A 14,376-nucleotide genomic window follows, 5' to 3' on the forward strand; every position below is an offset into this window, starting at 1 on the left:
TTCAGGGTGGACATTTTGGTTTGGATTTAAAGGTTAAAGATTACCTTTTTTGGTTTAGCATTCAGGGTTACCCTTTTGTGTTAGGGTTAAGGGTTAAGAATACTGTGCCCTAGAACTGACAGGCTGGACCATAAAACTTAGGGCATCAGCAGGAAAATCCAAATTTTGAGGGATCCAAAGCTGTGATCCTTCAAAATGGATATTTGGACCCCAAACCAAGGCTTTAGGCCCTAAAATTCAGGCCTTAGCCCCTAAAATGAGGCTTGGAGCTCTACAAAGAGGGATACATCTTGTCAGTGACTCTTTGGATCCCCAAGAGGAGGCTTTGTGGTATGAGAGCTGGGCTTTTCAGCTCTGAAGCCTGAAAAGTGATAAAAAGTGGCCTTGTATCCTCAGTGGAGGCTCTGAGTCCTGAAAACAAGGACTTGGAGCCTAACACTGAGGCTCTGGTCTTCCAGAAAGACACTTTTGATCCCGCTACTATATTTTCTAGATACAAAAAGAATTCTAGAGCTTTAAGAGAGTTTGTGCCATAAAAATGAAGGTTGGTACCTCCAAATAAGGCCATGGAGACTGAAATGAGGCTTTGGGCTCCAAGAATGGTTGTTTGCTTTTTTTATTATTTTTATTTATTTATTTATTTATTTATTTATTTATTTATTTATTAGCCTAAAACTGAGGCTCTGACCCTGAATAAATAGAAAATGGGTCAGGAACCTGAAATTGTAAGGGTTTTTTACAGCCTGGAAACGAAATCTCAGAGTTCAAACCTCAGACTCTGGGCCCTGAGAATGATTCTTTATGCCATAAACAGCTGCTGTGCATCCTAAGTGAACTGAAGAAACGAAGCTTAGCCAAGTTTAGTTACTGTTCAGTCAGGTATTCTTTCTTAGTGACACCAGGAAGCACTGGGGATATTTCCACCACAAATGTTCAAAGATGACATGATTCAGAGCCCGTTATATTTCCACAGATAGTACATATTCATCAGTTATCCGTGAGAGAATTAACATATACACACACCTGTCTCAGGCTGTGATTTATGAGGTTTCCAGACTTCTATTCCAGGGTCTCCTCTACCATCTAGCAGCCATTTAGCATCACATTAGCTTTTTCCTCCATCCAGGGGTCTTTTTCACTCACCCTGCAGATGAACTTCCTCCACTGACTCACGCCCAGTAGGAAGGTGCCTATTATGAGTTATTTACAGGTACCAGAATCATAACATTTGCTCACTCAGCACTCGGCCGTGATTTCTGGACATGCGCTCATCCTTGGTCAGAGGTAGCAACCTGACAACCTGTCTTTTAATGATAGCGCTGGAACCTAAGTGTTGGTGTTGGAAGAGGAGGATGGAGGGGAGTACCTTGACACCTGCCTGTTGTGTTCCAGCCTACCCCCACAGTGAGGCAATTTGGCCTTGCGTGGATGCCCTGGCTTCTTTTCATGAGTGATAAGCCTACTCGCATCATTTCTTTATTGTGCTTCTTTTGCTGAAGCTCTCTTGTTAAAACAGAATAGCCTTGTAACACGCTTTCTAGTCTACAATGCCATCCATAACTTCGCAACATCTCAAAGCTATCACAGTTTTGCAAGCAAAAGCTGATCACACAACAATTCAACCGCTGTATTTCTACGAATAGTAAAAATACGGTGTATTTCCTTGTTCACATCGTTAAGGAAAAGACACGGCGCTAAAACGGTGACAGAGCGCCTCCCCGCGCCAGCCCGGCGCCCTGCTCCGCAGCGGGGCTCAGCAGCGCCGAGCCGGCGGCCCAGCATCCCGGGGCCCGGAGGAGGCGGCGCTGCGGAGGCGGGGCGGCGCCGGGGCCACGTGCGGCGGCAGCATGGCGGCGACGGGACGGCGGGCGAGAGCGGCGCGCGGGGTCGCGGCGGGGCGTCGCCGGCGGCCGCGGGTGGAGGTGAGCGCGGGGCCGGTTCCGACGGGCCGGTTCCCTGCGCTGCGTGGCGCTGACGGTGCCGGCGCGTCTCCCCAGGGCTCGGGCGCCGAAGGGAAGCCCCGGCCGGCGCCGCTCCGGAGCCGCGACGAGGAGGTGTCCAGCGAAGAGGAGGCGGAGAGGTGAGCGCTGCTCCCGGGGCTCCCGGGGCTCCCGCGGCTCGGCGCGGAGCTGACGCGACTCCGGCAGTGCGGCGGCGGGGCGGCGGCGGGAGGAGGCGGCGGCCGAGGAGGAGCTGGAGGAGACGCCGCAGGAGAAGAAGCTGCGCCTGGCCAAGCTGTACCTGGAGGAGCTGCGGCGGCACGGTGAGCGCGGGCGGCGGCAGCGGCGGGGCGGGCGGCGGCGGCGGGGCGGCCCTGAATCCCGCACCTATCGCAGAGGAGGAGCGGGCGGAGGAGGAGGAGGAGGAGGCCGCGGGTTTCCCCGGGGATCTCGTCGGCGAGCGCCTGAAGGAGGCCGTGGTGAGTGGGGGGCGACGGCGCGGCGGTGGGGCGGCCTCGGGGCCCTCCCTTAACCCGCTGTGCTCCCCCAGCTCGAGCAGCAGGGCCGGCTGCGACGCCCCGCGGCCCAGGACGTGAGTATACGTGCGGCCCGTAGGGCACCGCTGCCAGATCGCGGCCGGGACGAGCCGGCGCCGTCCCGCTCACGGCCCGTCCCGCTAGGTGTGCCCTCCGGCCGCTGCCGCCATCCGAGTGCTGCGGGGCCACCAGCATTCTGTCACCTGCCTCGTCGTCTCTCCGGATGACAGGTTCATCTTTTCGGCTGCTAAGGATGGCTCCGTCATCAAATGCAAGTGCTTCCCTTCTCTTGCCTGCTGCGCTCAGCGTCGCTGCGATGGGGGCCTGGCGGGAGCGGGCCTGTGGGTGGAGATGGATCTGCCCATCTCTTGCATGGAAGTGGCTGCGGTGCACAAGAGCTGGGCTTGTTCAGCCGGGAGAAGACTTTAGGGAGACCCTGTTGTGGCCACCCAGGATTTAAAGGGAGTTTGTAAACAGGGAGAGCGACTTTTCACATGGGCGGATGGTGATAGGGCATGGCGTTGGTTTTACACTAAAAGAGGAGAAATATGGGTTACACGTGAGGAGGAAATCCTTTTCTCAGAAGATGGTGAGGCCCTGGCACAGCCTGCCCAGAGAAGCTGTGAGTGCCCCTCTCTTGGAGGTGCTCACAGCCAGGCTGGATGGGGCTCTGGGCAGCCAGATCTGGTGGGGGGCAGCCAGCCCACATCAGGGGAGTAGGAACCAGATGGTCTTTAAGGCTTTTTCTAAGCTGTTCTATGATTGGCCTCTGGGCAGGGCGGGTTGCATCGCTGTGGGCTTTGTGCGCAGCTCACAGCTCATTCGTGCTTCCTGGGGCAAGGGAGGCTCCTGTGGGTGATGGTATTGCTTGTCCTGCAGGGGAAGTGGAGAGTGGGAAGAGACTCTGCGTGGTGCCTGGGGGCAAGAAAGGCACAGAGGGGCAGCCCATGGGGCACACGGCCCACGTTCTCTGCATTGCCATCTCATCGGACGGCAAATACCTGGTACGGTGACTGGGTGCTGGTGCTGCCCCATGGTGCCTCACGCTGTCACCAATGGCTCTTGGCTGTTCGCATATAGTCATGAACCTCTGAAAGAGGAGGCCAGGTGGGGAGGGGTGTCTTTTTCCAGGATTCTGGAGAACAGCTCCTAACACCCAGCTTATCTTGCTGGTGAAGCTGGGTTGAAGCAGCCCCTGCTTCAGCCATCATCAGGAGTGTTCTTGGACATGCCCCCCCAGCAAAACACACGGAGTGGGAGTTGTGGGTCTGCTGGGGTAGGTGTTGGGCATTCCCTCCTTTCTGCCAGGCTACAGGAGACAGGAACAAGCTGATTCTGATCTGGGAGGCAGCCACCTGCAAGCGTCTTTATACGTTCACTGGTCATCGTGATGCCGTGTCGGTGAGTAAGGATGTTGGCTGAAATGGGGAGGAAAGCTCCCACCTCTGGTGGGCAGTGCATGCCACGTCCTCTTGGTGACCTGGGACCAGTGGGGCCTCCCTGCAGTGGAGGCGCAGCTCTGAGACTGCCCTTGGGGACACTTGGGCAGGGCACTGTTTCATCTGTTGGTCTGTCCCTCCACAGGGCCTGTCTTTCCGGAAGGGCACGTACCAGCTGTACAGTGCATCCCATGACCGCTCCGTCAAGGTCTGGAATGTGGAGGAGAATGCTTATGTGGAGACCCTGTAAGACCCTGGTGGAGAGAGGTTTTGTCACTGTATCCCCAAGCAAAGGGAGGAGGAGTGAGGGTGCGGTGGGGTCGTGGTCCCTGCAGCTCCTTCTCATCTCCCCTGCCAGCTTTGGGCACCAGGACATCATCACAGGGATGGACAGCCTGAGTCGGGAGTGCTGTGTTACCTCAGGGGGACGAGATGGCACTGTGCGTTTCTGGAAGATCCCCGAGGAGTCACAGCTCATTTTCTATGGGCATCAGTAGGTCTGGGGCAGGAAGGGGGTGTGCTTCTGCTGGCAGTTCCAGCAAAGCTTCTGTATGTGCTCAGCATCACCAGGAGCGTGTCAGTACTGTGGGGATTCTGTCAAGCCTTTTGTGGGGATTTTGTCAAGCCTGGAGCTCTGCGCCCTACAGGATTCCACAATATGTTCATGGTTACTGTTAATTGTCTGCTCTTGCAGGGGCTCCATCGATTGCATCCAGCTCATCAATGAGGAGCACATGGTGTCAGGCGCTGATGATGGGTGAGTGCAGGGCTGGGATTGTGCACAGCCTTGCCAATCCTTGTGCCTCCAGCGCCTTCAGTCCCTTCTCTGCAGGTCAGTGGCCCTGTGGGGGCTGGCGAAGAAGAAGCCACTGGCACTGGTGAGGCAGTCGCACGGGACGCAGGGCGCTGCCCAGGACCTGCAGCAGCCGTACTGGGTATCTGCAGTGGCCGCCTTGCTCAACAGTGACCTTGTGGCTACAGGTGCCTGGTGCTGGGAGAGCTGTGTTCTCTTCTGGCAGGTTTGGGGTCCTGTGCTTTTGCTGGTGCTAGGGTGTGTGCCCTCTTTGCTCCAGGTTCCCACAGTGGCTGTGTGAAGTTGTGGAAGTGCGGCGAGGGATTTCAGAAGCTGGAGCCCCTCTGTGATATCCCACTGGTACAGATAGGGGGTGCTGGAGCTGGGGGGAGGCCCTTGCCAAGCTCCCCAGGGTGGGAGCAGGCCTGGGGCAGTTGCAGTGCGCTGGTGCTGACACCTCTGCTATTTCCTCCAGATTGGCTTTGTCAACAGCCTGAAGTTCTCGTCAACGGGAGACTTCTTGGTGGCTGGCATTGGGCAGGAGCACCGGTACCATTCCCAGGCCCCATTTCCCAGGGCTTAGACCCTCCCTACTAGCGCCTGGCTGGACCAGGAAGTCATGGAGGTGACACTCTTTTCACCTGCAGGTTGGGCCGATGGTGGAGAGTAAAAGAAGCCAAGAACTCCATCTGCATCATTCCTCTTAAATGTAGAGCGGGAGCACCTGGTCCCACGGCAGCTGATTGCGCGTAGCCTCCAAGCACTGCCCCAAGAGCTACAGGAACTGGATCATTAAAGCCTGTGTAATACAGATACAACAGCTCCAGTGTTGTCAGTGCTGCTTGGGGCTGCAGCGGTGCACCTACCCCTGCCTAAGGGCCCTGCCTGGATACACACTGTGCCCTTCTTGAGGTTCAGCCAGACCTGGGATCAGGCAGAAAGTGTTAGAAAAACAATGAACAAAAATCGCTTACATACGTTACCAGAAACAAACAAAACCCACAATTTTGGGTACAGAAAAAGATTACTTTTGAAAGGGGGTAGGACTTATCTGCTGTAGCCCTGTTCTTCAGCTGTGATCTGAGCCTGTGCACAGGTACTGCTGGGATCAGCAGTGCCCTGAGGCATGGAGCAGGTGTTTGCAGTTGGGCTCTTGTCCTGCTGCCATGGGAGCAGGGATGTATAGAGGGGCCTCTGGTTCCCGCTTTCCAGGTTCCCCAGGGATAAGGCAATGGATGGGATCCTTACAAACCCAGGAGTAAAAATGAGAAGGAAGATGGAGCTGCCAAAGGTGCAGCCCCCTCTGATCAGGGTTGGCTGCAGATGTCTTGGGAAAGTTGATTTGTGGCATGGATCAGCACAAGGGAAATGTGAAATCAGAGAATGCGAAGGAGAAAGTGGTGTGAGGAAGAGCAGTGTGCTCCCAGATTATCTCTGCACGGAGGAGGCAGATGGTGGGACACAGAGCAAGTGCTGCACAGCGGATAAGCATGGCTGACCTGGTTTGTGCAGCCCCCAGGCTTGAGCTGTTGCTTTTTGGGAGGAGGGGCAGGCAGGCTAGAGCACAACCTTCCCATAGCCATCACAAGGGTGATGATGTGGAGTCTGCTGATTAGTAGCTATTGCACGCTGTTGGTCTGCACTTCAAGGCCAAGCCTGGTGGGGAAGGCAGATGTTAAAAGTGTGGGGGTTCAGCACTTCAGCACGGGGCTTTAGAATTTAAAGCTGGGTCATTGGACTCCCCTGTTTAGGGGCTGCTGGATACCAAAATGATGCTTTGATCCCTCAAAATGGGTATTTGGACCATAAAAGGAGGCTCTGAGCCCTAATTTTCAGGCCTTGTCTGATAGAATGGAGATTAGGGAACTTAAAAGATGGGTCTTTTCTCTTTGGACCCTAAAAAGGTGGCTTTGCTGCTTGGGGCCTAAAAATTAGACATTACGATCTGAGAATGACAGCCTGGGCTGTACAGCTGTTATCAACCAATATCAGAGCTGAGTGTAAGCAAAGTGACGACAGCTTTTGTTTCAGCATGGAGTCTCGGGGTCCTGACAGCAAGAGTTTGGTCACTAAGAGCTGAGGGTCCAGCCGAGCAAAGGATTTGCTATCACAGATAGAGGCTGGAGACCCGAAAGCAAAGTTTGGAATCTGGAAATGAGACATGGTAAAAACCACGGAAAAGAAAGAGCTTCGGGAGCCTGGGAATGGGGTATCTGGACCTAAAATAGACCTGACGACGCTGAAAACGATTTTTTGTAACCGAAACGGAGGATCTGTGTCCCGAACAGCAGACTCTGGGAGCTGAGAGCCATGGAATCGCTTCGGTTGGAAAAATTCGCTCACAGCCTGTGGGGCGTCAGGGAGGCTCAGAGCAAGCCGGGACTCACAGGCGCTTTGCGCTCCCTTAGGCGCCCCCATCCCGCTGCCCCGCCCAGCCGCGAGGAGGCGTAGTGGGACCTCCCTGCCGCCGGAGGGCGCTGGACCGCGCGCCTGCGACCGCGCGCAGCTGCGTTACTACGGGGGCCGGAAGGAGCGGAAAACAAACGGCAGCGCGCGGGAGGGCGGCATGGCTGCTGGCGGAGCGGTGAGGGCTCGGGCTGACGCGCTGCCGGTCCGGGAGTTCGGCGTCCGGAGAGCCGCTGAGGCCCGGTCGGAAGCGCTTTGGTGGTGGGCGGGAGCAGCTCTGGTTCCGTGGGGCCTTAGCGCTGCCGAGGCCGGGCTGCGTGACGGGGCAGGGATCGGGTGGCGCTTAGGTGTGAGCGCGGTCAGGAGGCGGGGGCTGCGTGTGTGGGAACAGGGCTTGGGGGCTGGGGGGCCGTTTGGGTGGACCGCTGGAATGTTTTTATGATGATTCTTAATCTGTCTTGTCTGAACATTATTGTTTTCTAGGATGATCCGTCCCTAGAGAGGCATTTCAAAGGCCATAGAGATGCCATCACTAGTGTGGACTTCAGTCTCAATAAGAAACAATTGGGTAAATCATCATCTCTCTGTATTTTGATGGCCTGCTGATAAAAAAAGGATTTCTCTTCTTAAGTTATACGAAACTATGGAGGTCCTGAATTCTAAAAGAATTAAGAATTCATTTTTACAGTGAAAAGATTGGTGAGTGTTGGGACGAGTGTTTTATGTACGACTGGAAGAACTGCGGAAGTGCAGAGTGGTTGAGGTTGGAAGGGACCTGTGGAGTTTGTCGGGTCCAATCTCATAACTGCTGGGTTCCTGAGAGCACGTTACCCAGGACTGTGTACATATGGCTTTTGAGCTTCTCCAGGGAGAGATTCCACAGCCTTTCTAGGCAACCTGTTCCAGTGCTGAGTCACCCTCTCTGGGAAGAAGTTCTTCCTCATCTTCATTTGCAACTTCCTATCCGCAAACTTTCTGTTTGTTCCCAGTGCCTCTCGTCCTGTTTTTGAACCAGAGTGACAGGCTGTGAGCGTCCTGTTGGAGCATTAGGAATGTCTGCTGCTGCCTAAAGCTACCTTGCTTTGTGGTGCAGTAATTAAAAAATTACAAATTAAAACTGTATTTTATTATTTTTTTTCTGCTCTGCATAAGTATTTTTCTTCTTCCATCTTCTGTTTCTCCTGGTTTGGCATTTGCCTGTGGTTACACCAAGGCTTGTGTCACAGCTGCTGTTAGTTAACTTGCTGTGTATTCTTGGATCAGGAACCAGCGGAAGTTTTGGTTCTTGATGAAGCTGTAGTTTGGTCTGTGAGAATGTTGGTTTGGTTCACAAGGAAGATCAGGCAGAAACGGTCTTTGGAGGCAGTGTGTCTGATGGGTTGTGGACACAGACACGAGTAAACAGAAATAAAGCAGTCTAGCAAGTGTTGTAAATTGTCATAATCCTGTTCTGTGTCTTACAACCTGCAGCACTGTAGTTCTGGAAGACACAAGGAAAGGAAAATCAAACCTGTATTGGACCAATGCTGTCTGTGTTGTTTTCTGCTGTCTTTTTCATCCTGCTCCTGGTATCTTTGATATCATATCTGGTCAGTGCAAATCTCTGCTCAGCTGGGATGCTCTGAATGTAACTTACCCTTTACCGACCGGACCTTGAAAGAAGTACTCTTGGTAATTTTAATAAATGTGATTGTGTAAGAAAGGGAATGAGTTCTAAGCATGTTTCTTTTTCAGGTGTCATTGGGTCAATCACATGTACTTTACTCTTAGGAGATCTTAGAGTTCTTTTTTTCCCACATCCTTTCTTTTTCCATACCAAAATCAGCCAACCAACCCTGAAGGACTCGATCTTTCTATTTGATTAGATTCCTTGCCTAGTCCAGTAAGGATGGTAATTACTGCTAACGAGTTCCAAATGGCATCCTACCAGAACACTAATGACACGTCAGAGCATTATTTTCCTTTTTTTTTTTTTTTTTTTTGTATCAATCCTGTAAAAACTGAGGTATTTACAATAGTTTTTTGGCCAGACAATGTCTTAGTGAAACTGTGATTAAAGTTTAAATCCCTTTCTGCTCAGCCACGTACTCAATCTGCTTTTGTACACTTGTCTCCCTTTAAAACCTTAAGATATTGCTTGAATGAGATACAAAAGCAACAGGCAAATGTGTAAAGTTGTGGGCTTTTGTTTGTTTTTGTGTGTTTCTCCATCAAGAACATATGTAATCATAGAACCATTGAGGCTGGAAAAGACCACTATGGTCGTAAAGTCCAGCCGTGAGCCCATCCCCGTCTGCTCGCTGACCGCGTCCCTCAGTGCCACATCTCCACAGCTCTGCAGCACCTTCAGGGACGGTGGCCCCACCACCTCCCTGGGCAGCCTGTACCAATGCATTACTGCTCTTTCTTGGAAGAAATTCTTGCAAATATCCAACCTGAACCTCCCCTAAAGAAGGTCTGCACATCTGCCAGACTTGGAGCTCAGCACTCTTCTGCCCCATTGCTTGTGCACCAGCACCTGCTTTGCAAGTGACTCTGTATGAAATAAACATATCCTGAACCAGCATCAGAAGAAGATTGTTATTTTTCTGTTTAAGAGGTGGTGAAATTACATTTCTAGCAGAAGCTGTTTATTGTTTTGCCATAATGCTAATGAACTGAAATCTTCTCGTAATTATGATGCTGCCGTATTAGGACCTACTGTCAAACTGATCTTTATTCCTGGAGGAATCTTAAGATCTTGGTGCAGGTATTTCCCATGTAGCTTTTGGGAAGAGAAAGACGCCTTGGCAGGTAAAGACGTGCACACTGTGTACTCACCTGTGGAAAATCTACAAAGTTTTCCATGGTTTAGGTGTTGAGGTGCTTTAGGAGGCAGTCTTCATTGGCACAGTCTCTGAGACTTGCTGTCTAGTGTTTTTGCTAAGTTGATTCTATTATATATTTACTCTTTACCAATAACCAGGGGCACTGTGTTGCAGACTTTGTGCAGCATGGTGGGCTTCAGGGGGATGAATAGATTTTCAGTTTGCTGAGTTGGCAGTGAGACTGAGGAGGGCAATTGTAGGCTGGAATGGAATTTCTCCATGTAAGCTGCTTGTCTGGTGTTCTTGTCAGGGACAGTTTTCCCTCCCTACATGTGGGGAGGAGAAATGGCTTGTATAAATTTCAGCAGCATGGAGATGCTTCCATTTGAGATGTGCTTTTGTCAGGTTGGAGCTGGCCTCTCCTTACAGCCAGCAGTGAGCTGTGGAAGGGAAGCAAGGCAGAGAACAGAGCATTTCTTGAAGATGGGGTCAGTTTTATTTGCTGTGGGTGCCGTGCACACATCTGAATCCTGCCTCTGATTTGCAGATCTTTTGCTCTTGCTGATGAAGGAGGTCTTGAAAGAACAGCATCTGACTGGGGGCACGAACATTGTTTTTACTATAAGTAAAGCATTTGTCCCCTGCAGAGTCCCTACTGCCCCTTCTTGTCTTTGGAGCATGCATTTCACCCCTTTTTCAGAAGCCCAGGAATAAAGACAAATTGCAGTTTGTGGTGGTTGCTTTTTTCCCCCTCTTTTTTTTTTTTTTTTTTCTTCTAACTGTTGAGTATAGAAGTAGGCATGAGAATGCTGAGTGGGTATAGATAGGTAGAGGGACCCCTGTCTCCACCCAGAGTCCCTTAAGGCTTTTCATGATTGCCATGAAGCCCACTATCTCCTCCCATTGCAAAATGAGCACTGCTCTAATTTTATTGCAAGCTTGGATTTTCCTAAGTCCTGAGCTGGAAGCGATCAACATTTTGCTACAAGAAAAGAGCTGGGTGTCAGGGGGATGAAATGTGTATGGGTTGCCTTTAAGTCATAGGTCACAGGGCTTTTCTGCCTAATTGGCAGGGTGCTACTTGATATTCAGACTGCCTCTGTTTCCACTGAAAAAGTGATAAGTTTAGAACTTCTATGCATTTCCTTAGTGTGTGTTTGTTTGGCTTTGCAGATTCTGTGGCCTTTTCCTCTGCAGCTCTTGCATTATCTTGGGAGCTGAAATGTCAGTTCAAGCCAATGCAAGGCTATGAATTGCTAATTAAATGCAGAGCGTGCAGCGCATCAGTGAAATGTAAAAGTGTGCGTGAAGCTGTTGGAAGCTGTGTTGCCAAATGGAGAATGAAAAGCAGCTCCATTTTAATTGGAGGAGAACTAACACGAGTTGCCTTTTTTCTTTTCAACACAGCGAGTGGCTCAATGGATTCATGCCTGATGATTTGGAGTATGAAACCTCAGATGAGAGCCTATCGCCTTGTGGGCCACAAAGATGCAGTGATGTGTGTTCAGTTTTCCCCTTCTGGCCACCTCGTAGCTTCGGGCTCCAGAGACAAAACTGTCTGCTTATGGGTTCCCAGTGCGTAAGTATCTGTTCCCTCTGTGTCTCCTTCTGTGTTTAACTCTGCCGTGGGATTTTTACCTCTTGAAAGCAGTTCTCCAGGTCTGGGACTGAGGAAAGAAAAGTTTCATGCAGCAGCTCAGACAGAGAAGAGGCAATTCAGTCTTGAAATGCCACTGGAAATGAAATGGAAGCCCCCTAAAAAGCTTGAAGTCACTAATGTAGCCCCTTTGTCCCTGCCCTTGTCAGTCTCTTGTAGCAAGCCAATCCTTTGCTTCTCTGCCAATCGAAGGCAAGATGCTTAAACTCCAGCTGGAGTATAGTGATGGAGATAATTGTTCTGTCAGCAGGGTGAAGGTCAGTAGCTTTCAAACCTGCTGTAGTCCATCCAATATTAGATCATTTCTAATCTTTATTTCTTGATCTAAACTAGTAACTTTCCTCCACTGACTGGAAATGATGGCACAGCACTAAAAGATGATTTTTGGACTGTGTATTGACTGCTTTTTGTGAGCTTTCATGTGATTAATTAGAATTTACTTACATTTTCAGTACTTTACTTGCTCTTCCCATAAAGATTTCAATTTTTGAGTAGAAGGCTTAGTTCCTTTGAATGGCTGTCCAACCTGTTGGCTTGCTTGGGTTGTCCTGAGTGAAGAGGAATTTTCTTGAGCTGCATATAAAGTATTTAATATTGTTAATGTATATAAGCTGCAAAACCTCTTAATTTTTTTTTTTTTTATTTAAGCATTAAAAAGCCAAAAGCCATAACTAGCATTATATTTGACCTTGTTTTAGTGGAACTAATGCATCAGTCTGGTTCATTGGAAGTGGTTGCAGTTCTTAGTGAGTTCCTAAGGTGTTCAGCAGAGATTTTTGATGAGATTTTGCTCTTTCTGTGTTTCATCCTTGAAAACAGTTGTTCACAAGGCAGACTGTGCAGCCAGGGACATCTTCCTCTGGTAAGATGGAACTTATAAAGGTTTGGTAAAGAGACATAATCAGATTTCTCTTTCAGATGAATATCTGATGGCAACCCTATACATTCCAATTCAAAATTTTCAGATAATGTATATTATGTCAGCTGAAAATGGAGTCACAGGTACACAAAAAAATTGATGATTCTTTCAGGCAATCTTGAAACCTGTTCTCAAATTGCTTTATCAAAATGAAAAGCAAGGCTGCATGTTTTTTGCTGTTCACAGGACTGTGTTTAGCCAATGTATCTGTAGTGGAAATGCTCAGTCACAACCTGAAGCAGTGTTTGAGCACCTGGTTGGAAAGCAGGGCCAACCCAGGGGAGCTCAGGTGCAAGCAGTGCAGCTGAGTGACTGGAAGGGGTGGAGCCAGGATTCATCCCTTCCCAGCCCTCATTTAAGGGTTGGCAGTGGAGGTGAGGGCATCTCTTGCTGGAGAGCCCTGCCTCCATGAAACCTTCCAAAGGTAAGCAGCTCTTTTCCTTTATTTTTGCATCCATGGCTGCTGCATTTGGGCTTCTTCTCATTTGCTGTAGCCAAGCGTTTTGCCACCCTGCTATCATCATAGATTACAGTATTAAAATACACAGTTATTAACTGGAGTCAGCCCTGTGCTGTGCCCACCTTGTGCCCTGGTTTCACCCCAGGCAACGTTAATAGCACGCCTTAACTCATTTGTCAAGGTCTTGGCAGTCACTGAGAATCTTCATAGCTTCTTTTGTTTTACTGTTATGCATTATTTCATGTGATGTATGAGAACACAAGCAGGAGAGAGCAGAGCTTCTGCTTCAAAACTTAATTTTGCTGCAAGTAAAGCTTTTTGTGGCTGAGATGCAGAAAAGGACCTCCCAGTTTTTCCTCTAGCTTCTTGTGGAATTGTTTTCTTCTTTTTTTCGTGAATGGGCAGACGTATATAAAGAGGTGTTTGAGGTCCCTTTGCTTCTGAGCTTATTGACTGATGTTATTAAAGGTTAATAAATTGTTTCTAGAACCCAGGAGTGAAGCAGACCTGAAATCTGTGGTAGTAAAATAAAAGGGGTTTAAAAAACAAGCAAAACAAATATCCCCCAATTTTAAACCTTCAGGAACCTGCAAAAGCATTTTTAGTTATGTAGGTTTCGTTGCTGGCTATGAAATACCTACTTAAAATCTTTTTTTGTTGTTGATACATTAAATGATAAGCAGCCTATGTCATGGAGCTGTTAGGTTTTGAAAGTGTCTTTTTAAAAATCTGTCACAATGTTTGCTAGGTTGCTTTTCTCTGTGTCCCCTGAGCTAAGTTAAATTTGTGTCCTCATTTCCATCCACTCACCAGTCATCACAGGATCACCGAGGTTGGAGAAGACCTCTGAGATCATCAATATTTCCCACTAAATCATATCCCTGACTACAACAGCTAGACACTTCTTGGATACCCCCAGGTTTGGTGGCTGCACCACTCCCTTGGCAGCCTGTTCCAGTGCCTGACCACTCTTTTGGAGAAGAAGCATTTCCTAACGTCCAACCTGAATCTCCCCTGGTGCAATGCAAAGCCATTCCCATTTGTCCCATCATTAGGTACGTGAGAGAAGAGGCTGACCTCACCTCACCACGACCTCCTTTCAGGGAGTTGTAGAGAACAGTGAGGTCCCTCTGTGAGCCTTGTTTTAACCCCTTCCCCCTTCATACCTAGTTTAAAGCCCACACTGTGTGCTCCTGTGCTGGAATCTGTTTTCCCCCTTTGAGACAGATGAGACTCAACTGCAGCCATCGGGCCAGGTGCCAAGCAAACCACCTCATGGTCAAAAAAACCTGCCAAATTCCTGCAATTGTGCCAGCCTCTCAGCTACCAGAAATGGATTTTCCTGGTCCTTTCAGTATCCCTTCCTGCCACGGAAGGGATAGAAGAAAATACAAGCTGTATGCCCGCTCTGTCCTCTAA

General features: G+C 49.8%; 2 protein-coding genes across 2 annotated transcripts in view; both read left to right on the forward strand.

Moving 5' to 3' along the window:
- Positions 1-1,847: 1,847 nt before the first annotated feature.
- Positions 1,848-5,461, forward strand: RRP9 (ribosomal RNA processing 9, U3 small nucleolar RNA binding protein; the record flags this gene model as incomplete). Its single annotated transcript, XM_079540563.1, has 15 exons — positions 1,848-1,922; positions 1,998-2,080; positions 2,148-2,263; positions 2,337-2,419; positions 2,491-2,532; positions 2,621-2,747; positions 3,356-3,480; positions 3,785-3,877; positions 4,061-4,161; positions 4,274-4,408; positions 4,610-4,672; positions 4,748-4,896; positions 4,989-5,068; positions 5,184-5,257; positions 5,356-5,461. 15 exons carry the CDS (start codon positions 1,848-1,850, stop codon positions 5,459-5,461), a joined length of 1,452 nt encoding a protein of 483 aa, XP_079396689.1.
- A 1,706-nt stretch (positions 5,462-7,167) lies between these two features.
- Positions 7,168-14,376, forward strand: part of POC1A (POC1 centriolar protein A) — a gene marked incomplete at its 3' end in the record, with an annotated part of 57,533 nt that continues 50,324 nt past the window's right edge. The window contains exons 1-3 of the mRNA XM_079540368.1: positions 7,168-7,288; positions 7,598-7,682; positions 11,329-11,500. Of these exons, the coding sequence (XP_079396494.1) occupies positions 11,340-11,500 (161 nt within the window). The 5' untranslated portion in view covers positions 7,168-7,288; positions 7,598-7,682; positions 11,329-11,339. The remainder of the gene's footprint in view (positions 7,289-7,597; positions 7,683-11,328; positions 11,501-14,376) is intronic.

Source organism: Tetrao urogallus, assembly GCF_951394365.1.
Source record: "Tetrao urogallus genome assembly, chromosome: 10".
Classification (NCBI taxonomy): domain Eukaryota; kingdom Metazoa; phylum Chordata; class Aves; order Galliformes; family Phasianidae; genus Tetrao; species Tetrao urogallus.